This window comes from Vanellus vanellus (assembly GCF_965231255.1).
Source record: "Vanellus vanellus genome assembly, chromosome: 1".
Classification (NCBI taxonomy): domain Eukaryota; kingdom Metazoa; phylum Chordata; class Aves; order Charadriiformes; family Charadriidae; genus Vanellus; species Vanellus vanellus.
The window spans coordinates 11450992-11476853 of record NC_138905.1 but is presented as its reverse complement, the minus strand read 5'-3'; the positions used below and the strand labels follow the sequence as shown (position 1 = coordinate 11476853).

General features: G+C 36.4%; 1 protein-coding gene across 5 annotated transcripts in view; it reads right to left on the bottom strand.

Annotated features, from left to right (window-relative positions):
* The window catches only part of CACNA2D1 (calcium voltage-gated channel auxiliary subunit alpha2delta 1), a 437732-nt gene that overhangs the window by 173927 nt on the left and 237943 nt on the right, over nt 1-25862 (bottom strand). For all 5 annotated transcript variants that reach the window (XM_082498408.1, XM_082498409.1, XM_082498410.1 and 2 more), the window contains exon 6: nt 6420-6549. In XM_082498408.1, the coding sequence (XP_082354534.1) occupies nt 6420-6549 (130 nt within the window). The remainder of the gene's footprint in view (nt 1-6419; nt 6550-25862) is intronic.

The following is a 25862-nucleotide window of genomic DNA, read 5'->3' as shown; positions in this document are numbered from 1 at the left end:
TATTTTGTTGAAGCCAGAACAGTAGTAAACAATTTAACCAGTTATCATGGGTTTGGCTTCTGGTATGGCCACATCATCATAATATTAAAAACATTAACCAAGTAGTAGATCATATCCTTTGAATATTTAGGAAGATTGTATCATGTCAGAGACCTACACAGACGAATTTCAGGTTAAAAGAACAGGAATAACTTAATTGAGAAAGCCTGGTAGTTGTTGATTCTCAAAGGCATCACTGTGGGAAAAAAACCCACAGCAACCTGTTAGGGCCACAGTTAAGGCCCACGTTGCTTTATTAAAAACTCAAATTCAAAGTTTTTTAGCTTTGTTTCATTTTTTTAAAAAATACACACAAAACAACAATGAAAAAGAAAGGGATTAACCATTTCCTGATATTAGTGGGATAAAAATTTTCTTTCTTCATATGTTTTATTGCATTAAAATAGAAATAAAGGTTAACATACTAAAATGTGATTTGGTTTTGTGGAATTTGGTTTTCACAGGGAATTCTGTGTCAGTAAAACACCTTGACTTTGGTTATGTATTAGCAAGACAGGGTTGGTGGTTTTTTGTTTAAAGATATCAATCACAAAGTAAATTTCTGCAGCTGACAAACAGGAACCCAGAAGATTAATAGACAGAACTATTCAGAGCATTTCTCCAGTGAAGTACAGATGGTAAGCAGATGGAAGATGGTACAGATGGAAGTTTAGGGTTCTCTGGAAGCATGATTGAAGCTGAATCAGAGAAAACTAAAATGTTTGTGTGTTGGCATGGAGACCTACATGCAGTGTTAATATGCTTACTCTATAAAAGAAAGTTGGAGATAGAACTGAAAATATTTTTTCCACCAAAATTAGATCCATAGTAAAATAAAACAATTTGGAATTAAAAATAACGACTGGTAAAAGAGAAGCACTACCGGCTGTTAATGAAGAGGACTTTCAAAAGGATCATAAAGTCAACTTTGTAAATTCTTGGCATCCCCGTGACAAGTGGCTTTATAGGATAAAAGGCTTCATTATGAAAAAGAAAAGACCCTGTCATGAATCGCTACCGAATTGTAAGTGGTCTCTCTCTGCTGGAATTTTATATTTCATTTCCCCAAGTTAAATGATCTGATTTGATTTAAAATATTTAAAGTATAGTTCTGTGGTGCAGAAGTACTTGAAGTATTAGCTGAGAAAACTCTTTAACCCAAAGTACCAGGTAGAAAAGTAAAAATTAATATCTGTTATTTCCAACTTCAGGCAAATAACAAGAACGGTAAAAGTCAAATGTTATCAAAAATGTTTTAGGCACAAACTACTATGTGATACAATTTTTCCCCTTATGTTTCTAAATAAGAAACCTTTTTTTTTTTTTTTTTTTTTAGAAAAAAATATAAATAAATACATAAATTAACGTTCCAGGTAATGGGTTGTGTTAAGATGTGTCATAAAGCTTTCAGTCACCTCCCACACTAATACCTAGCAAATAGGAATCAAACCAGTCATAAGTTGTTTTTAAATGGCTAACTCTAGATTCATTTCAAACAAACTTATTTAAGTTCAGCTGTAGAATGTTTCAAAAGACCTTTCAGCAGAGATTAGTGTTTAGAAGATTACATTTTTATGAAAGTCTGGTATTAAGTTTCTGAATTTACTTCTGATTTTTTATTTTTTTTTTTTTATTTTACAGAAACATTTTAAAAGTTTATTTAAAATGTTTAAGGTAAGACAACCCAGATCTGGAAATGTACCTAGAATTATAACAAAAAGAAGTTTTATTTTAGATTTGCCACTATTTTCCTTCAGTTATGTTTAATAATTAGTTAGTCTTGGATAAGCTTTCCAGACCAAAAAATATTCACAAATATTCAGAATTAGAATATAGTATTATAAGGTTCTTGTCATGCATCATTATCAGGCAGATTGCTTTAAATCTACATTGATAATTCCTTACTACAACTGGTATGTTCAAAATAACGAGAACCTAATCAATTCTATCTGTGGTGTCTGTATCATAGAAACCCAAGCATAGTGGGCAGATTATCATCTCTGTCCACGCAGTTGAGACCTCCAAAAAAGACATACTGATACGGAGATCCAGCGCAACCTTGAGACTCGCATTCTCTTCAGGTTTGTGCCAAGGCTTCAAGCACATAACCACACATACTATAATTTTCAAATAAGTCACATTTAAAGGGAAAAAAAAAAGAAGTAATGCCTCCATATCACTGTTGGAGGGCATCTAGAATAGGCAGGATATTTGCCAGGAGGGACCAGAGTGGATTTCAGGTCTTGCTCTATAGATTATTTCTGGGTTTGTCTCCTGAATAATCACCTGATATATTAACATCACAACAGTTCATGGGGCAGGAAGGAGAATAAAGCCTCTCACATAAACCATTAAATTATTGACATGGTCCTGCCTTTTTTTTTCTCTGGTACCACAGTTCTTGCACCCCTCATGTCTCAACTTCAGCAGAAAAGTGAGCAGACACATATGCTACACAGATATCAGTGTTCTATCCCTCATCTTCCCAGAATTGATCTAACAAAAGTATTGCCGTCAAATTTTTCTTTCAGCAAAAAAGTCAACGTCATGGCACAATTTCTGGGCTTTAACCTGCAACATTGTGTCCATCTGTAAGAACTCAGGAATGCTCCAAAATAACCTGGAGCAATGCAAAACCACTCTCTATGCTTGGTATTTTTTATTAGCTTTTGCTATCTAAAACTGGTATACAGGATTAGTTTCTTTTGACAATACTTAATCTTTCAAGAAGGAATAAAATAAGCTTGGTTACCAGACCACCTTTCTTTATCCTACCTTGTTATCTTAAATTTTGATAATTTAAGACAGAAGTCATGATAAACTTGATGCCAGGTGCTAAAGCCATCCAATAAAACTAATGTAATCCAAGTACCCAAATGCAAGTACCTCCTCATGATGGACGATACTGTTCAAGTTTTTTGGCCTTCTGAACTGTGACAGAAACAAGCTTTTTCATCAAATTCGAAAAGCTATTTCTTTCTGCTGCTTATTTAAATAGTTTTTATTGAGGGACCTTTAGTAAGCTACCTGGGGGGAAAAAAATCGAAATTGTCAGAACACAAAAAGCAATACTGACCCTAGAGTTCTTTGCTTAAGCTTCTGCATCATTATTTTCCTTCCAGGTTTAGTATTGAACCAACCAGGCAGTACTTAGGGACTTAACTGCAACTAACATTTGCTTTATACTTACCCCAAGCCATAGTATTTGGTATTTAAAACAACTGAGACTGAAAATTCATTTAAAGGTCCACTTCACTCATTACATGTTGTCATAAATAACTTACTGATTAAAATAATTGAAAATATAGAAAAAAAAAAAAGAACAGTAATCTCACATGCCATCTGCACAAGACATACATAATGATATAATCAAACCATTATATCCAAATTTAAAGGTGTGAACTTGAGTCAGAGACTTGAAACAATATTTTTTCAACCCCGGTCGTAGTAAAACAATGTTATTCATTTATACCTTAGAAGAAACCATGGGAAAAATAGTTCTGAATAGCTTCAGTTTCTCAGCTATAACCAAAATATATCAAGAGCATTAATCTTAAAATATTTTGAACCAAGTAATTTAATCAATAAAACTATCTTGCCTGTCTGTAATTGCTATTTAAAAAAAATACAAAAAAGTACAAAATTTTTATTGCAAGTTTAGTCTTCTAAGGAATGCTGCCAAAATATTTACATAAAACTTTATCAATTCCTGAATAAATGTTATTTATTAGCCACACATAAGACTTTCCATGAATAAATGACAATGCACTTTTTCCTAGTTTTTTTAAGTTCATTTGGGTTTTTTTGGGGGGTGGGTTCTTTTGGTTGGTTGGTTGGTTTGGTTTTGGGAGATTTTTGTGTTTGTTTTTGTCTTTGTTTGTTTGTTTGTGGGTTTTTGTTGTATTTGTTGTTTTTTTGTTTTTTTTTTTTTTTTTTGTAGGGGAATATTCTCTCTCACATGGTTTAATTTCCCAATATTTCTACATTTCTTCCCAAAGAATATTTCTTCCTTTCAAGCTCGTAGCCTGAGATACACAAAAAGACAGAAAATTTCAGAATTTTCAGAAATCCAGAAAGGGAAGAAATTGTTCAATAGTACAAAAATTCCAGTCAAAGAGATAAAATTCTAGTCAAGATAAAAATCACTGTAGCATCAAAACTGAATTTTTCAAGTTATTCCTAAAAGTTTTAATTGCCCCCCAGTACTAAGCGCTACTATTTTAAAACACTTTATTCATAGCTGTATATTCGCAAATATGGTGCACAAATACATATTGATGTCTACTACCAAACTTGCTATCAAAAAATAAAATACATCTTGGAAGATTTTAAAGAGCAGAGAAATTTTGACTGCCATCCCAGTAAAAGGAGGGTATGAAGAAACAGTATGTATATCTTATGCTCATTAAGCTACGAAAACCATCAGTTAATTGTAATTCTACTTAAAACTGTTTTAATGGCTTCTGAGCAGGGGAAGCCTTTTTTTCTTGCTGGTAGCTGTCCAAACATATTCAAAGTGATGTCATCATGTTCAAGACACATTACCGTCAACCTGACACCTTAATCAACTCTTCAGTGCTAATCAAGTAGTGATATGTGGAAGCAATATTTCCATTTCTGATTGAAAGGAAGTAAAGCCGGAGTACCCACTCACAAAAAAAGGAGTCCTTGTTTGTGTGCTTTGCCTAACACCTTTCCTAAAACTGTAACACTAGTACAGACCTACATGTAGAGCAACCATTGTAGCAGATGGTACATGATGCATCTCAGACAGTAAGGGCAACGTGTGGTGGTATCCACCAGGCAGACTGACCTCCCTTGCCTTGTGTTGAGGTTCTCCTCTTACTTCTGGCCTGCACTTCCCATATTCTGCTTAGAGATAAGCGGGGTACAGTTTTAATGGGGATTTAGAAATAAGACTTCTGTTATTACCAACTGGAGATGCATGGCTAATCCCCAGTACGTGTGGTAGAAAGACGACCTGAGGGTCTGTTCTTTATTCAGCAACGAACTGATTTTATTACAAAACCTAAACGGAACTCTTGAAAAATTCTGAATTAAAAGCCTGATTTGGGTCTATTATTATATGTTATTAAACATATATGTTAGTAATATATGTTAATATGTTAAACATATATGTTAGTAATATATATTAACATATATATATGTTATTAAACATATTAGTGTTTTGGTGACAATCTCATATCGAAGTTCACATGGTGTTTACAAATAGCCTAACGATCGAAGGCAAGTTTTTGTAACATTTTAACAGCGAAGTATCAATTCTGTTCAAACAAAAACTAAGGAAATGGCCTATCTCCTCCCTGTAATCCTGCAATTAAGGTACACTTTGCCACTTATTAAAGCCAGAATCCCAAAATAATCCTCTAGGTCTGTCAGTCAAGGACACCATATAAGAATACGAGCTACTATGATTCTTTCCCCCATCATACTGACATTTCCATTTTCATCCCTGTGTCATTTATATAAGCTGCACACAATCGTGGCCATGAATTTTAAAGAGCTCAGGTCACATTAGGGTCTCTTTCCTCTTGATGAGATTTTGAAAGAGGAGAAAGACTGCATACTTGAAATTAGAACCCTAAATTAGAAAAATACCTTAAAAATATGGATTCTATTTCATTTCTCTTCCCCTTTTCTAAAAATATGCAACCATTTTGAATGCTGAAATATCGTTATTGGATAATGATTTTTTCCTGATGATGCTCACAGAAAAAAATAAGTTATTTTCCTCTTCAAATACAACTTAAATACTTAATTTTGAAATACAATTAAAGAATCCTAGGCAGTATATGCATATTTATATATATATTATTTTTTACATAGTTTAGAAAGAATTTATTCAAATTCTCTGCTAAAGTCTGTTACAGCAATTCTGGAACTGCACTGCATGCAATATAAGTACTTCCATCTCGCACAGCATGTTATTTGCCTGAACTGTATTTTGGGATACACAAAAATCTTTTCAGTACTCATCTCTGCCTGAGGCCAAAACCATGTAAAGAAGAGCTGTCAAGAATAGTTTGTATTAAATGAGAACACAGCATAGAGAAAGAATGGATCAGAAAGTTATAATATGTAAGAGTTTTGTTTCACCTCCAGTTCCATTTCTGAAATTCAGATCCAATCCCAACGGATCTCTCTAACTATGGCTCCTACTAATTCATAAGATGAAACATATGCCTAATAGAGCATGTCACTGAAGTACTTTTGAAAAAAGAAAAAACCAGATAGTAACAGCAAATCTGTACTAAAAATGGAGATGGAAATTGTGTTTGGAGGTTATTTGGTTTTAAGAATGGGACACAAATAACAAGCTTAGTATTGAAATAAAATCTCTTTGTTCATATGCTACTTACAGCCTTCGTAAATATCTGTTGGTATGTGAACTGCTGCATGTTGGTAAGAAGTTTGCCGTCGGAAAACAGGATCTTCTTCAAACACTGGTCTGATTCTCTGACTGCCAGATTCAGTGTCGTTCTTTTCAGGCTTTTAAAAGACAGACATGTAAAAGGCAAAATATTACAAAGTATCCGAAAAACATTTGCATTCACATTTGCCTCTTTTTACGTAACAGACTCCTTTCTTTTGTAACTAACATTTTGTATTTGCATACAAACACACTTACTTGCTCCAGGTCCAGAAATATTTGTGTATACTTTATTTTGAATTATGAGGTACCCAATGCAATTCAATGAAATGAAGAGCTACAAAAGAAAAGTGAAAGCCTAACACCTTACACACCTAAACTTCATAAGTGCATGGAATTTTTACATTCATAATGCAAGGCAAATACTTTACCTTTTATTACCTGTAATAGTTTGCACCAAATCATAAATACTGTATATCTCTTTTTTTCCTTCCATAGATTATATAGTAAATCACAAATCATAAAATGATACCACTAATACACATGTGTATAAATAAATAAATTTTTGAGAAACAGTGTTACACATTCAGACAAAGAAAGGAAATTAAGCCTTCTTAGAACTTCTGCTTGACATAAGGCTTGTTTATTGATTTGTTTGGATGAAATCTTGTACTCTCCTGGTTACAGCCGCCTGGGTGCTAAGGTTCCCAAACACTCAGGTGCTCACCACCACCGCCTCCTGTCCTCTCTCTCACCTGTCTGCACCCCAGCTTCTTGATTCCTTCCCATTTACTCGGTCATCTGGACTAGTTTTCAAAAATGTTGAAATGCAGAGGCTTTTTCTAATTCAGCTGCTAAAATGCCACGAAGCGTGGAAACCGAGGAGGCGGTGCAGGGCAAAGGGGAGGTTGCCGTGCCTTCACCTGGCGCAGCTGCAGCTGGAACAGGAGGCCCCAGGGCAGCAGTAGACTGCCACTTAAATCAGTAATGTCTCAACTGTGATACCGACTGGTTACTCAGGCCAGCAAGTGTAGGCAATTGTAACGATATTTTTAATACTGCAGAGTCTTCAGTTTTTGAAAATGTGGGTTTTTTTGAAAAACGGTGCTGACAAAGACTGTCTGCTCAGTCAGGCACGTGTGAGCTGAAGCTATTCTTTACATACGACCGATGTGTCTATTACCCCCTGTCAAAGTATAGCCAGCTAAATTTTAACTTACCCACAAAGTAATCTAATTAATACTTCATATGTTTCCTCCTGCTTCATGACAGGGTTACAGACAAATTTTATACCTAGTGTACGTTCAAATGTTGCCTGAAATAAGCAGCGGTCTCAGATGGGTTTCAAGGAGGCGGTTTCCTTTGGAAACACAAAAGGCAGCACTCATCTAACCTTTGACTTCCATGGGTTTCAACAACATAGCAGTGTTGAGCTCATCAGCCCAGGCTGCCTTCCTAGGCAGTGAAGAGAAATGGGCATTTTTAGAGTGCAATTCATCTCATCTCAATTAAACACCTATTTTCCCACGACATGAATCATGCCTTAGAATCGCCTCTTTCTTTCCATTGACTATAAAGGTAGCTCTAGGGCAATTAGCCTCGATGAAGTCTGCAACACAGCTGTCTAGAATTAGGTGCGATGAATCTCACAATACAAGCCTATTAAACTTGTGGAAGAAAAAAAAGGTGGGTACTAATTTTGACTACTTTTACACAGCATGGCTACTACTATATCTTACGCTAAGAAGCTAAACATGTTACTTTGTACTTAATTCTGGTGGATGAGACAAAGGAAAGCATAACTCCTGAGACTCAAAGTAAGGGATGATATTTTTCCTTTAATCAAATGTATTACCAGGTAAAGTCCAGGTACATCATGGCATTAAATAATCTAAGTTGATAAAGTGTATAAATTACCTAAAAACATTCTTCTCCTTGGAACACCTAAAACCAAATGATGCCTTTTACTTCCACGTGTGTCGTGTTATTTTCATTAATAGTTCTATGGACACAATGACCTGCTGTTACAGAGGTTGCCAGAGGACTTCTGAATATCATACTTTCGCATTTAGATGCTTTTAAGACAGTAATATTTTAGTTTTGAATGTGGATTAGAAAGGCAGCAAATACTTGTACAAAGCAGTCTGAAATGTTTTCATTCAGCACACCACTCAATAAATCTACCAGAAAGGAAAACCATGTATTGGATCTGGCTGGGATGGAGTTAATTTTCCCTTAGCAGCCCTCACAGTGCTGTTCTTTGTGTTTGTAGCTAGAAAGGTGTTGATAACACCCCAGTGTGTTGGCTACCACCGAGCAGTGCTTGCACAGCGTCAAGGCTGTCTTCCCAAATGCCTCCTCAAACAACCAGCAAGCCAGGGGTGGGCAAGAGGCTGGGAGGGGACATAGCCAGGACAGCTGACCCAAGCTGACCAAAGAGATAGTCCATACCATATGATGTTTTGCTCAGCAATAAAAGCTAAGAAAAAGAAGGAGGGGAGGGGGGCATTTGTCATTAAGGTGTTTGTCTTCTAGAGCAACCGCTACGTGTACTGGGGCTGGACATCGCCTGCTAATGGGAAGTAGAGAATTAATCTTTTTGTTTTCCTTTGTTTCCGTGCATGGCCTTTGCTTTTCTTTATTAAACTGCCTTTATCTTGACCCACAAGTTTTTTGCCATTTTATGTTCTCCCCCGTGTCCTGCTATGGAGGGCAGTGATAGAAAAGGATGCGATAGAGCGGCTTGGTGGGCACCTGCTGGCCAGTCAAGGTCAGCCCACCACAAACCATTATAGTGTCATCTGAAAAGTGCAAACTGGAGCCAGGATCAGTAACAGTTTACGTGTTCTGATTTGAAATGACACAACACTACAATAGCTTCAGACATTGTAATTTGGCTCAATTTTTACGTAGGTTTTTGGTGTGTTATTTTTTTTTTTTCTTCTACATTATCACACGGCATTCCCATCGTTGTCGTGTCCATCCTCCCCCCCAAAACCAGAATGCTATACATTAAGCAAATTCTGGAGTTCTTTTCACAAGTTATCTTTTGGCTTCATGCTGTTCAAAGTAATGAGTTTGTCTAATTCTGCAAATGCAATCTCAACAATCAGTCGTTCATGGAAGAAAATTTCTCTCCTGCCTGAAAGCCATTTGATTTAAAAAAACCTTAACACTCTTATTTCTGAAATTAGTACCAATGACTACAAACTCTCGATGAACAGAACACTTCAGAAAAGAATTGGAGACCATCAAGCCATGTTATTACAATAAAATGCTAGAATGACTGGGTGACATAAGATTTCTTCCAAATAATTTTCCACATGAAATATTGGGGAGGAAGGGGGTTGGGTAAAAGAGAAAGAGGGTCAACTGTAAGGTCCATCCTAGCAGGTCTTGCACATAAGTTTTCATACTACAGTATATTTAGATTTTTGACTGAAATTCCTAAAGCATCTGAACATAAAATCATCATGTTTCTTCTGCTTGGTATTTCAATTTCTTTCCAAGTAATAGATACTAGCTTTCATCCTCTCACATCGCTCATGTGCTATGGAAGAAGCTTCAAGTCCACTGCCAAAATTTGATTAAACTTTGTTGAAACTGAAAGTGTTTAAATAATCTGCCTGAATGCCTCAAAGGTTCAAACACAAAGTCTATTTCCCACATTTCTAACAGCACACATGCTCAGTTGTCCCCGCCTCCCCCCCCTCCCCCCCAAAAAAAAAAAAAAGACTATGGTAAAGACTGGATCTGTTATGCTTTCTACCAATATTCCATGATGCCAAACCCAAAAAAACTCTTCAACTATGCTTTTCTCAATTTCATTGCTTCACCTGCTCCAACTGAACTGTATTTTATATCTACCTCTGCAGCCCTGGTGGAGGGCAGTGGGTCTCTCAGAACCACATAAAATAACCTAGAAGCTTTTGCATCCCAATTGTTGACTTTCCCCAGGAGTGTTTTGTGATGTACGACTCTGATATTGAAACAATGCATCTATCTGCTCCCCGAAACCCTGAGGCACCAACTGACAAAATCCTTTAAAATGTCCATAGTTTCATTCACAGAGGATCATTTTTTCTATTAAATCTACAGGTGTCTGTGCTGGTTCTGCATGCAACAGGCAAGTATCAGAACCATTACTGGCAAATTAACATTGCAAATTAGTGTTGCACCACCTCTTTAACAGCAAGACTAGTGCTGTGCTTTACATATCCAATGTTTATAGCGGATCCTTCTATATAAAGTAAAAACTATTTAGTTTTCATTTGCCAAATTTGTGAATGTCAAGTAACCTACATCTAAATTAGGAAAAAAAAAAAAAAAAAAAGGATTAAAAAGGAAAAGCTAAACGTTGTTAATTATTTTAGTCTGGCATTTCTATCAAAAGCCTGACAGATTGTGGCATTGGCTGGTACAGTTTTAATACCCATTTAAACTTTGTTTTCAAGAAAGTAGCAAATCACATATTTTGAAGGAAAGTAATCCAGCATGTGAATATAATTAAAATCCAACTCCAACCAATTTCTCTCTCAAGTCAGGAGCTGAAATGCAATCAATACTGGCACTGGAAAATCCCACAGGAGATAGTGGCTGAAGATTAATTTTCTATCTATTCAAACCTGGCCTTCACTTATTGAATTACTTTGTTACCTACCACTGACAGTCAGCAAAATAACTCACTCATTTCTCTGCAATGAATCTCCAGACCAATTTCTCCCAATTTCTCCCTCCCTTGTGAGGCAGATAGAATCCATTTCTCTTTTCAGTTCACATTTGTGCCATTTTAAGACTTTTTTTTTTTTTTAAACAAATAAAGTATTTTTTCATGTGTCTCCCGTTTACCATCAGAATAAAGGGAAATTGATACAGCTGCTAAAATTCAGGTAAAGTGGGTTCTTCTGTAGCTGTTCTTTGTGATCTTGGATAAACCACTTTTTAACACGATCTAAAATAAACTGGAGGTTACTTTCTGGGTTTTGTAAGCCAAATACATAGCAGAAATAATGCCACTTCTCTCTCAAGGGCTTTGTGACCAGAAATTAATCTATGTACATGAGGTAACTGGAAGCTTTATGCCCAGAAGTATCACTGAAAGATGCATATAAAAAAGCAAATAACCACTAAAACAAAATGAAAAAAGGTCACTTTCAGAAATTCTGATGTGGTTTAGCTGCCCATTTCACTGCAGCCAAACGTATCCCAATTCCTTTCTACAGCATTCAATTACTTTTCATCATCATAACCAGAGTAAGACAAGTGAGGTTTGTATCTCTACTAATAAATTTTCATTTAGTTGAAAAGCACTGGTTACTGTAGAAATGAGAAATATTTTTTCCACAAATATAAAACTTATTGGTTTTTGCTTCTTGCAGCTGTTGAAAACTGAAGATCAGAAAACTGATACTAATTAAAAAAAAATACCATCAATGAAACACACAAAAAACCCACAACCAAACCGAAGTAATCTTCAGCTGTTTTCTGAAGGCAGATCCTTCTCAGGAGCAATGTAGAAGTTGCTCAAAGCATCAGAACAGATTTAGCATCAGAGCAAAAGAATAAAAGGTAGATTTCTTTTTTTAATTCCTGAACCGATATCCAACAAGAAACAATGGCACCCACCTGCTTTCATACTTATGTAAAATCGAAAGGAATTGGTTGCTAGTATTTTCCATTGCCCTAGTATCTAGGGACTGTGTTTTGCGTAAAACCTCGCGGTCCCTATCAATGCCATTTTGGAGAATGAATGTGGAGACGGAATTAGAATAGTTACGGTTTTAGGGCCATCAAAGTTCTTGCTCTGTCATTCCTTTCTGTCTTTCCTTGCAGATTTCCAAAAGTTTTATATTTACATCTCTAGGTTTCTGCCCTTTTTGATCTCTGAATTTCTGTTGACATTTCCAAATGTAAAATTTTAAACAATTGAATCTCGGTGCCTGTGCTTCTTTTAGTCTACTCCCTGACCTGCTCTGTACAACTAAATGCTTCATACATAAAATAAGCAACAATTTTTTCCTGTGCCCAATTTCTTGCTCAAAACAACGTTTGCTGGTTTTTGTTTTTTATTTTTTTTTCCTCCCTGAGGAAAGTAATTCAGTAGAACTACATACACAGCCCCTCCAACACCGCTTGTGGCCCCCTTGAAAAGTTACAGCTGGAACTGACAGGGAGAATAAAATGAAACGTCGCTTGAAGCACACGGCTCAGCAATGCGCCCGCAGCAAGCTGAGGATGGGAACGGCTCTTCTAAGGGCAAGACAGAGGGAAGTTAGTTTTGAAGAGGTAGCTAGAATGCATTTCGACTAGCCACAGCACTTTCATAGCATTTTAGATAATGTCACGAGCGCGTTGCCTTCTGATAACTTTTTCTATTTCTTTTTTGATACATGTGATTTTCCAGCTGTGAGAAAACTGTCGAGTGTGTTTAGGTGGTTGTGACAGAACTGCTAACACTTTACTTCATTTTTGGTTTTGTGTCAGTGGGGGATTGCGGTCTTCATTCAGCTACACTAAGATTTGAAGTGAACCGACATCCTTCTGTCTACTCTTAGGGACAAAACTCAACAAAAAGAATTCTAAATAAAATAAGAAAACAGATGGCTCAGGACTTAAATATTCTTACTTTATCTGTTAGACAACAGAGAAGTGTTAAATATAAAAATCATAGAATCACAGAATGGTTTGGGTTGGAAGGGACTTGAAAGATCATCTAGTTCCAACCCCTTGCCATGGGTAGGGACACCTCCCACTAGACCAGTTTGCTCAAAGCCCCATCCAGCCTGGCCTTCAACACCTCCAGGGATGGGGCATCCACAACTTTCCTGGGCAACCTGTTCCAGTGCCTGACCACCCTCAAAGTGAAAAATTCCTTCCTAATATCTACTCTAAATCTCTCCTCTTCCAGTTTGAAGCCATTACCTCTCATCTTATCACTACACACCCTTGTAAAAAGTCCCTCTCCAGCCTTCTTGTAGGTGCCCTTCAGATACTGGAAGGCTGCTATAAGGTCTCCCTGGAGCCTTCTCTTCTCCAGGCTGAAAAAACCCAACTGTCTCAGCCTGTCTTCATAAGAGAGGTGCTCCCACCCTCTGATCGTCTTCGTGGCCCTCCTCTGGACCCACTCCAACAGGTCCATGTCCTTATTATATTGAGGGCTCCAGAGTTGGACGCAATACTCCAGGTGGGGTCTCACGAGAGTGGAGGGGCAGAATCACCTCCCTGGACCTGCTGGCCATGTTTCTTTTGATGCAGCCCAGGATAAGGTTGGCCTTCTGGGCTGTGAGCGTACAATGCCAGCTCATGTTGAGTTTTTCATGCAATGTGTTTATATTCATATATAAAAACATAAGAATATATATATAGGGTCTGAGTAACTTCAGATGTAGGGAAAAAGATTTCTGTTTGCAGCTGTCAGCTTGTCATGCTCAAGTGACATTTATTTAAAATATATACAAGTTGTTTTCAGTGCTTTTAGTGTTTCCATATGTTTCCAATGTATCTGTTGGTTGCTGTTGGTAAGAAAATGAATGAAACTCTGGATTGAGTGTCTATTAAAAAAAAAAAAAATTAATCTTTTATATCAGCCATTTTGTTTTCAATATTCTGCCAACTGAATAACTTTCATATGTATCAAATATAGAGTCAAATTAACTAAAAAGCTTTATTTGCCTCTTAAGACATTTTTTCTGAGTGCAAACTATCTTTTGTTATTAATCATTTCTATACACATACTTACAAACTTGTCCCTGTCTACTGTATACACAACTATTTTTTTTTTTATGGATGATTCAAAACCCACTCTATGCATTCATTTATCTGACCTTCATGGTTCACAGCTTCTGATCAGAACTTTTCAATACACACAAAATTATTATATATCCCAAATATAATAGTGTTTTCTTCTTTTTTTTTTTTTTTTTGTATCCCAACCTATTCACAAAATTCACTGCATCATGAGTTTAGTTTCATGAATAAGTAAATCCTTGATGTAATTTATTTATCAAATGTAAGGACTTGGAAGTCTGGGGACAGACTTTTTAGTAGGGCCTGTTGCAATAGGACAAGGGATAATGGTTTTAATCTAAAAGAGGGTACATTTAGACTAGATATAAGGAAGAATTTTTTTACATTGAGGGTGGTGAAACACTGGCACAGGTTTCCCAGAGAGGTGATAGGTGCCCCATCCCTGGGAACATTCAAGGTTGGGTTGGACAGGACTCTGAGCAACCTGATCTAGTTGAAGATGTCCCTGCTCATTGCAGTGGGGTTGGACTGGATGACCTTTAAAGGTCCCTTCCAACCCAAACTATTCTATGATTCTATGAAAATCGGGTCTCTTGTAGCATTTCAGTGAATTACATTTTCGAGAAACAGATTAAAAGGATTGAGTTTTCCTAATTTGTTCAGGTAGAGAGAATTTCAAAACAGAAATTCAAGCTTCTGGAAATCATCTTCCATTTGAAAGAGTTGACATTATACCTATGTGTGCGTAAATACCATGACTCAGGGAATTATAGCTTCTTGTATAATATAACTATTTTCTTAATTTCTGACAAAAAAGAACATTAACAAGATATAAAGACTCATTTGGCAATAAACTAAAAAAAATACCCTCAAGATGAAAAGATAGTAACAAAGAAATTAATGAAAATTATAACAGCAATTATTTTGAATTTCTAATTATTATAACAGCATTTTATCACCCCTGTTATAAGGAAAAACTCTAAAAGGACTGATACTATTTTTACTTTGAATCACATCCACAGGACCTGTCCTTGGTTTTTTGTAGCTATGGCTTACAAATCATTAAATAAAGACTGAGGCAAAGAAGGCACCAAGTACCTCATCTTCACTATGTCCTTAGCCACAAGGTTCCCTTCCCATTGAGAAGCTTCTTTAGTTTTCCTTTTGATATCAGTGTACTTAAAGAAGCTGTTCTTGTCCCTCAGCACAAACCCCAGCTGAAGTTTGACTGTCCCAATTCTATGCCTTCCATCCTTGAGGCTTCAGGCAACACCTCCATAACCCTCCTGGGTTACACATCCTGGTCAGGAATTCAGGAGTCATGATGTGTAACCCCATCTGAAGCTCTCAACTTGTTTCTCTTCTATATGGGGTGATGGCCTGGGAAAACAAGGACTAGGATGTTCACTAAGAGCGATTTCTCTGCCTGCTTTTAAGGCATCACGTATTGGACAGAACTGCCTACTTCAGTGCTGACTTGATAGAGGTTTGACTGGCTAAAATGATGCCATTAGCCTACACTAGGAATATTAGAATAAAAGCACGTCTTACTCTAGCTGATAAAAATGTCACGAGGTGGTCAGAAAAGTGCAGTGAATTATTAAAAAAAAAAAAATCCTTTAAAATTCATATCCGCCTTCAAATTATTGTAGTCACATCCCACTAAGTACTCAAACATATGTTATAAAATAAAATAAAAATATCCGTTGTTGACAGAAGTCCCACAGAATACTTGGTCATCTACAATTTCAAGACCAAAATGTACTCTGGATTATTTAAATTTTTCATACATCATCCAATTAAATTTCAAACTAGAGACTGTTCTACTCTTATTGGAATAAATTACACTGCTTACCTTTTACCACCCCCACATCTGATTAAAGATCATATCCCTGGAGAATAAGAACTGTTAAATCATCTTAATGCTTCATTGGGAATTAGTTATAATACCTACTGAATGTGAACATTTAATTAATTTGATTTTTTCATCTGATGCAGTTGTCTTTGCCATGCTTTGCTAAGCCATCAACTGATCCTGTTTCACAGCACATTCTTATCTTCAGTCATACTGGTTAGGTCCAGATTTTGTACATCCTGCAGCATACTAATTGGTTATTGCTCTTTCTTCTTAATTCCTACCATCTTCTGTGTCAATAACAACATTAATAACAGTAAAGCCCTGCTTTGAGAAGGAGGTTGGACTACATGACCTCCAGAAGCTCTCCTAATCTCATTTTTTCTGTGATTTTCTGAGTTAACACTAATGGGCATCAAAACACTACACAAACATCACTCACAATTTCATGTTCATATAAATATAATGCAGCTTTTCACTAATTAAATGCCAGCTGTATCTAGGTAGATAAAAACAGTAAACAACATTAAGCCACACACTGACCTCTGCGTTACATATGGACCATAGACTTTCCCTACAGACTAAATACTTTATAATAATTTAAGTAAACTACCATAACACTACGTAAGACTATTTATATGTTTTTTAAAAATGTTAGTGTTGTGAAAAACAACAATGCAATAAATTAGAAATATAGCATTCACAGAGACTGAGGGAAATTTTAGACTGATATTCTGCCCAAGAAGAGAAGTACATCATAGGGGAAAAAAACCCCTACTACCGAAAAAAAGAAAAAGAAAAAGAAAGGAAGAAAAAACAGGTCAAACTTTAGATGTTGAAAGAACTAGAAAAAAATTCAGCAAAAGAAAATACCTTTGTAAAAGGTCAACTGAAGCAGCGTTCAAAAGTTTTTAGGGTCCGCACAATGTGATTCCCCACTGGATCAAAAATTATTTGCAATACGCACCGTAAAGGAGAGCTGCAAGAGCAGCTGTAATCCATCCTTTCACATACTAATGCTAAAATCTCTGAAAGACTTTAAGTCACAAGACAAAAGCAGAAGTACAGATGGCCTTTCACAGCCATGGGGGCAAGAAATGTCCCTGAAGGTAAACCCCAGGTTGCTTCTTACTCAGCCCTACTCAAGGCGTGACTCAGGTGCAGAACTACAGAGTAAATGACCTTGCATGAAATGAGAGGCTTCAACTCTGAAGCTCTGCTGCTTTGCCAGAGTTATGGCAAGTACTGGAAACTAAAGATGTTAACGAAGAGAACTGCAGGAAAGGATAACACTGGATACAGTAAGAAAGCTTTATACTTCATAGAACAGACTGATCAAGCACTTATCAACACCTACAAATAAGATGCTTTATATTAGATACAGTTGTCTTCTTCAGTCTCTTTATTTTAATCTATTCTCCAAAAAATGGTGGTGACAGAGCACGCTGGAATGGGTATGGGGAAAGGCCAGGGAGAGTGATCTAGCTTTTTGCAGATGCTATTGGCCGGTTCAGAAATACTCTCATTTGCAGAGTCAGGGGCAGGGCAGGAACAGGTGAGGAACTGCATTTCAGATCACTTACACTACAGGGAACTCCCCGAAAATCCCCAAACAGTGTAATGCATAGATTATTTCCTGTTTGAGGTTATATTCAGAATCATAAACCACTCTGAAGGTGTCTCCAAGAAAGCCAATGTGGTATTACGTCTCCTACTAAAGTAGCATTTCATGTCATCTGAGGAAAGCAAAACTACATATTCATCTCCCAATCAACTAATAATAATTGTACACACTTCCCAGAATGAAGCTTCCAGAGTGTCTCCTTTGCCCCATATACAAACTGAATACTAAAGCAAATTTTGTAATTATTATATTTACCTCAGCCATACGTATGCGAAGGGTTCGTTTGGTCATTTATTTCATCTGAGATATTAGTAAGCATTAGATCAGCAGAACAAAAGAGGACACACCTAACAGCACATAACAGCACATTTTCATTCTTTTTTTTTTCAATTTCTTAAAATTGAAAACACAACTCAAAGAGTTTGGTCATTTATCTATCTTGAGTCTTAATAGTAAATATTATTAAAATATTATAAGTGCCCCATTCCAGTTTTCGTGATCTGACTTGCAATGTTCAAAGCCTACCTTCAATCAGTTCTATGAAAACATCAGGTTCAGTCACTGATTTTGTTTTGTACCACTTAAAAATCTCGATGTGAGCAGCACATTTCAGAGTGGCGTGTCACACCGCTCGTACAACATTGCTATCTGTAATCAGGCAACAAAGCGCTCGCTAAAAATCACTACTTCAAATGCTACAAACATTCTATAACAAGTTCAGCTTTTGGAATTGCTTTTATTTACCAATAAACTACTACATTGCATTCACTGCAATTATTATCACTCATGCATAGGATATTAGTAGGAAATATCCTGAAGGAAGAAATTTTCCATTAAACTGATGAATCACTGGCTTTAGGGCTGAATTCTGATCTTTGATGTGGCATAAACTCAGCCTCCATGGGGAGACTTCAAGCACTGTTCTTTTGTGCAAATTTGCCTTCAAGGTAGGATTCTCCACATTAAGAACATCCTCATCTTTTTTAGGACACTGACAACTACAGTCATCATTCTTGCCATTATTATTTCATAACTCAGTTTCACAGGTAGGAGATAGCTTTGGGGCAGTCATATATTTCATTATCATGTATTTTTCATTGCAGCTTTGAATGTATATTCATTTGGGAGAATAGAAGACTTGCACAAATTGGAATAAAGCCATATAAATCTGACACCTAGTTTTTTAACCAGAAAAAAAAAAAAAAAAAAAAAGAAAAAGAAGAAGGAAAAAAAACCCAAACCCTGCTCTCTGTGGCAATAGATCATCATATTTTCAATAGCAAGCTCAAAGGTATGCCTTTCCTCCCCATGGGTTGGACTCAAGCTTACCGATAATGCCTTGAAATGGAAAGACCTGACATGTTTCCCAGTGATAGTTGGTAATAAGCACACGTTTCCCAACAAAAAATGTATAAAGTCTTGGTACTAAAGCAGCCAGTGTCAATCACGCCCTCGCTGTCAGTTCTGATGTTCATTCTCCAAAGAATGGCATCCAAATCCCACTTAGAAATTATAACACCGGATTCCAGAAGTGAGAGAGGAAAGTGCACAGCAAAAACATGGGAGTATGCATTTTTCTAAAAGGCCTGGAAGTGAAGGTACCATGAAATTACTAGAAATAAGAAAAATAGGTCCTCTTATATAAAAAGTATGAATAACAGATGTAAGACCAAAGAACATAAAAATATAGCTTTCCTTCTTACTCCTCCTCCCCATATACTAAAGACAAGATGCTTTGTACTATCTTATAACAGGAATTTTCTATACCTTCGCTACAGCAAGAAGTGTATGTGTTAACCATAAACATTATTTTTTTGATACATTGCAGTGCAAGAGAAACAACTCCGCAATGCATAATTAATGTATTATGTAAAAAAAAAAAAAAAGATAAAATATGAATCTACGCTTTTAGTCAGTTTGATTTGAAACTTATTAATTCAAAAGGATTTTTTTCAATGTATGTACCAAAGTAAGTATGTTCTATGAAATCTAGAATATAACAACTTAAAAGAGTAACACCTCTGAATATGTTGTATATTTCAGAAGTGCAGGATATACGCTTGGCATACTGTCAGGAATGAAAAAGTGCGATAACCAGGAAGCATTTTCTAAAAATGCAAATAGGTTAGGACATCTATGGGAATCTATCAAATTTTTCCCTCTTGATTTCATAAAATTTTAAATGTATTATAGAATTAATTATTAAGTCCACGTACTACATGCTAGTACCAAAAGATATTGGTTAATATTCAATATATATTTTAATAAAAATTAAAATATAGTTGAAAAATATGACATTTATTACAGATTAGAAAGTCCTGTTCTAATTAAACTTGTGTAAGGCTTTAAAGATGGTCCCTACATGGGTGTATCAACAGTTCTACTCTGACAGCCTTTCATAATGGAAGATATAATTTATACTAGCAAAAATGTTCGTTCCCTCTTATAGCTTAGGTCAGTCTAAGAGCAAACTACCCTGGCAAAAAGTCTCCCTTGTCTCTCTAAAAAAGAAAGGTTAGAACAGGACATTTTTCTGTATAGCTAATACCCATTACAGTGAGAAGGGGAAAAAAACTAAACCAAAAAAAAAACCTCAATAAAGTTCACATCATATCGCCAAGAATCAGAATAAATCTGGCAAAGATGCAGCCCAAGTTGTCAATTTAAATTCAAAGTATCTCCATCAAACATCAGTCAACTAATATTTCAGTCTACTTCCAAATTTAGCCATTAGCCCATTTTGGTAATATGATTCTCCAAGAATGTACAAAAAATTGTCTAAAACAAGTGTTTAATGGTGCTCTCCAATGAAATTTTCGCACTTCTAATTCTACCACACACCATCAAGAGATGCAACATTAAACAGAAAATGAAAACTGCGTACGTAAATATATATGTAATTGTAATTTTATCAGCTATATGCAGTATCTTGTCCTGCTGCAAATCCCTAGTAGGTGCAGAAGGAGAAGAAAATTCATTTAAGAATAGCTGCAACTTACACACATGAAGAACAGCAACAACAAAATTAATGCCTGAAGAGACCTGCTGAAAGTACAAGGACTACATTTGGCACCTTCTTGAGAACAGAGGTGTACAAATCAATTACTCTCAAGTTATCTAACTACATTTTCCAATCTGTATGAAATATACTTTGCCCGCTTATTCATCACAGATGAGAATGGCTGGGGCAAATTCTTTATGACTCATTTTAACGATTTATTTCAGTAGCAAAGAAATAAAGAACAAAGACAAGATAAAAAGAAACACGACACACCATAATTGTGACCGTATCCTTTTCACGTAGTTACCCATGATGTTACAACGTCAAACCATACCCGTTGTCACACAATGAAAGCAGAGGGAATAAGAGCACCGCACATCTTTCGATGAGGAAGTCAGCTGGCTGTCATCGCTAGGCTGCACTATCGTAAAGGGAAACTACGTCTTCTGCAGCCTAGCACTTAAGCTCATCCTAAATTATTTGAGACAAATTTCTCCCCAGAAATGCCAATCCTTCACTGTCTATGAAATGCTGAAAAATGAGTAGCTTCGGGTCAGGAAGCAAAGGATGCTTTGAAATCCACCTCTAGCTAAAAGCAGATGGTAGAATATTGATATTGTTATCGGTGTGCTGGCATCCACAGCCAGTCAAAGCACTGGGGCAGGACACCTTTTACACATGCAGATACAAGGGAGATCTCTAAAGGTATATATTATCAGAATACGGTTAAAAAAACATTCCAAAGACAGAGGAGATTCATACCTGCTGGATGACGTGGTAAAGTAATTCCCGCCCCACCTTTCTCTATACTGTCAGGGCAGATCTTTACATTCAGTCTCAGTTTTGAGCCCAGCAACTGGCAGCTGTTGGACTTGCAGAAATCTGGCATCACCCTTTCAGTCTCTAGAAAAGTCTTTTTATACCTGTCACCTTTGAGACTTGATCCCTGGAGTCCCCCGTCGGCTCTGCGCCAGCTCCATGCCCTTCTCCCAGCTGACCATGTTCAGGTGTCATCTCCACTTCAAGGGCTCTACCTGACCCAACACACAGCTCCAGGGACACTGGCTTACAGATAAAACCCTCTTTTCTGCTGCCTAGCTACAAAATACATAATATACTATATTTGTTTTTTAAATAAATCAAATCATTCTACTATTTTCCATGTAAGTTATGACGAGAAAACCAGAAAATTCCTGAGTTCTGCTGGCAAGGGAAAAAATTGCAGCATTTCTTTGATCAAATCTGGAGTAGGTTCAGACTTAATTTCAAGTAAACCTGGATTGATTCATTGTCAGACTTCTTTTTACGAAGTTAACCATAGCTGCAAATGAAAGCCAATTTGGCAACACTTCGTACCATAAATTAGCAGAAAATACAAGACTTGTGTAAGGGTATAAGCAGAGACTCAATAAACTTCCAACGCCACTGTCAGCCTGCCTCTGAATCTCAGCGTCTCTTCTAGGGAAGACACAGATCTACAAGGAGTGTTCCTCTTAGACAAACTTTCTGTTCTCTGCCTACTTCTGCCCAATATTTACTACGGCCATACACACATATTTAAAAAATAAAAATAAAAAATGTTTGGGGGGTGGAAATTATTTTGTTTCTCAAAAGCATGAGATGTTTACTTTCTGAAGCAAGTGGAGAGAGATGTCGTGTTTGAAAATATTCTCTCTCTGCTCTCCATTCAGTAGATGGAAAGAGAACGGGTTATAGCTTACCCACATTTCCCAATGGAGATTAGGGGTTTTTAAAAAATACTTACAAAAGAGCATGCAAAGGATTATTACATTCACTTCCTATGTTCTCCATCTGATGCATTCCACCTTACATGCCCAGAACTGCATGTCCTGGTTTGAAGAAGAACAAAACTAATTTTTTTTTTTCAGTAATTTTAATTTTCAGTTAAGTTTCTTCTAACTGCTGCACTCTCTGAAATTAATGGTATGTTTTTCAGACAATATCTGCTTTTGGCAGTGGTAAGGTCTGGTGTTTATAGCTAATACCAAGGAACAGTTTGCAGAGAGGCTCCTGCTTATCCTTATTGCTAAAACAACCTTGATCAGCTAACTTTGTTATGTACCAAGTTAGATGGTCGGAAGCAGAAGAATGCGAATGTGTTGCACCTGCGGGGAGAAGCGGACGGGACAGGTGACCCAAAACTGACCAATGGGGTATTCCATCCCATCTGCCTCATGAGCAGTATAAAAGCTGAGGGATGAAGGGGTCAAACTCTCTTTCAATGGATGGTGTTTGAGGAGGACTCTATCCATTCTTCTGATTCTGATTCTGATTCTGATTCTGATTCTGATTCTGATTCTGATTCTGATTCTGATTCTGACCTGTGTGTTCCTGAATCCAGTTCCTGTCTGCTGCTGAGTCCAGTCTGAGTTTTTCCCAGTGCTGGCCAGTGATGTGAATGTCATCCTGGGAGCCCAATATTGGGTTTGTATATATTCTATTAGGTTCTTAATATTATATTTTATTTTTATTGTTAACATTTCATTAAAATTGTTTTAGTTTTTTTTTTTCTAAACCATAAGTCTCTCTCCCTTATTATCCCTCTCCCTTCTGGGAAGGGAGAGAGATACTGCTGTTCGTTTAGTGACTAGTACAGCATACGCATTGACAATAAAAAACTGGTTTTCATATTTAAAACAGCCATAGGTATGTTCCAGGTTGCTTCTCTCGTGGAACCCACACATTGACCCTCATCACAGAGTGAATTCCCATTTTGTGCAGGTACCTACTCCCCAAAGGGACTTAATTCTAGAGCCTTCACTTTTTTCAGTAAAAACAAAAAAATAAAAAGTGCTACTATCACTTAATACATGATCAATAACTGCACAAGAAGTACTGCTCTGTTAGTCATGACTGCAATCCAACATGGGACTGTATGAAGGAAGTCTCTAATAAATCACTTGTGCTAACGACGGACACAGCTCTTGCCAGGAGATTCAACTGGCTGCTCCCAATTAAAGTCTAATGAGATTGAGTCTAATGAGTCTAACCTGCAGAAGAGCTGCAAACTTCCAGTGAGGTATGCCTGATTTTATGTTAAATAATTTTTTTGTTGTTTATTTGTAATACTTAGTCCTTTCAGTTAAAATGTGGAAAAAATCATTTTTTTTTTCCTTAGGCTGTTGTAGCATGGGCGGGAAGGAGTTTATAAAACTACAACAAGACATTACACTAAAAAAAGATAGAAAAGGAGCAAGATGCAAAGAGGAGATGAGAGAAATATTAAGGAAAGAATCAAGAAAAAAAGAAAAGCAATTGAGCAATTCAGTGCACAGTGGAGAGGTGGATTAGCTGAATATATGGAAAAAGAAAAATTAGATTTAGAAAAGATCTATAAAGAAGATGTGGAATCACTAGAAATAAAATGGAGACCAGTACAAAAAAGAGGAAAGAACTGACAGTGAAGCAAAGATGTCTATAAATAGGGTTGGGTACAAAGGATAAGAAGACAAAACAGGCAAAGCAATATTAAAACTTATGTGAAAGGGCATCTTAATGTGGTACCACCCAGTTGTCCAATAAAAGCAGTGCAGCATTTGTCCAGAGTCATAAGACATCAGCAGTTGACACCCGCAAATTAAAGTGCGTGACACAGACTGCAATATATCAACCTGAAAGGGTTCTAGGGAATAGGACAGTGAATGAAAACCTGAGACCTGTATTAAATTGCAAGTTTGGCCATTATCTTCCTATGAGATATGAAAAATGGGAATATAATACCGCCTACCCTGTTGTGAGGATAAAACATTAATTATCATGAAGTGCTCACACATTACAGTGCTGTGGGGGAAATAAGCAGGTAGAATCTAATTGCTGTTGTAGGATAAAGAGTACAGAAAGTATATTACTGATTGATGGACTAAGGGGTTACAAATTGATTGTTTTATCTGAGAGACTGAGAAATTCAAAGGCTAAAGAATGATTGGTCTTCTCATGCCTTTTTTTTTTTTTTTTAAAGTCCAAGCAAATACAGTCATTAGATTCAAAAAGGCTCATCGAAACAGCAGCTGAAAAATGAGAAAGAGGATGTCCTGAATGTGGTACATAAAGAGGAAGAAGGAAAGCAAACTATAGTGCAGCATATTAACATACAGCAGAAAAAATACACAGAATTTAAGTTAGAGTACTCTTCTTCCACTAAAGCTATGATTCTAAAAGGATGAGTGGAGACAAATAAGGACTGGTAGGCAGGATATGTGAGATTAATTTCTTCTAATTCTTCAACATCTAAAAGCTAAAACCTAAAAGTGTTCTTTATAGGAAGCTCATCAACAGAAACACACAGCCAGAAGTGATTCAGCTGACCTTAGACACTTATCTCAGAATAAACAGAGCAGCTCTCCAGAGGCATCCACTGTGACTAGCTTAGATATCTAATTTTAATAAATAAATTTCAGCTACTAATTATTCCTACATCTACTGAAAGAGAAATATATAATATCATATCCTGTGATAAAATGAAAGCTCACAGTATGGAAGAGAAAAGAAATATGAATTTGTTGGAGACAGCAAAGAATGGATGGCAAAAGCAGTTTCGCTAGCCAGTGCTTCAGAGCTGTTTCTATTAAAATCTCTCACTTTAAAAAAAAAAAAAAAAATGCCACTTAAGTCCTCTCAAGCATTTTTTTCAAGAAGGAACAGAGGACAAGAGTCTGTGATGTTTGCATATATAGTTGAGACCTGTTTTCTGAAAAAACAAAACAAAACAAAACAAAAACCCAAACAAACAAAAAAACCCAAAACAAAACAACAAAAAAAACACAAAACACCAAAACAGTATCAGGTCACTGACCATCTTATCCTTATTGCTTCTTTTTTCAGGCTAGATTACTGATCACAATGACAGCACAAGCACAAATACAGCTATTTTCACACTCAAGGTGTTTTATCAAAAAGTATTTAACTGATTCTTACCACCTTAATGAGATAGAAATCATAAGCAAGAATACCCACAGCTTTCTATTCCCAGCAAAGTGTTACAATTGGAATACAATTTTTTCTTGGATTCCTAATCTGCATTTATCTAATTAGCCTTAATTTTACTGAAAAAGGAAAAGCATTCCTAAATTTTATTTTTTTTTAAGAAATATTTGCAAACGAGGTACATGCTACTCGTTCCTGAAATAATGGGCCTTTCAAAGAGATCCAAATCCGCTTGTATAAATTACATCTTTAAAATAAATGT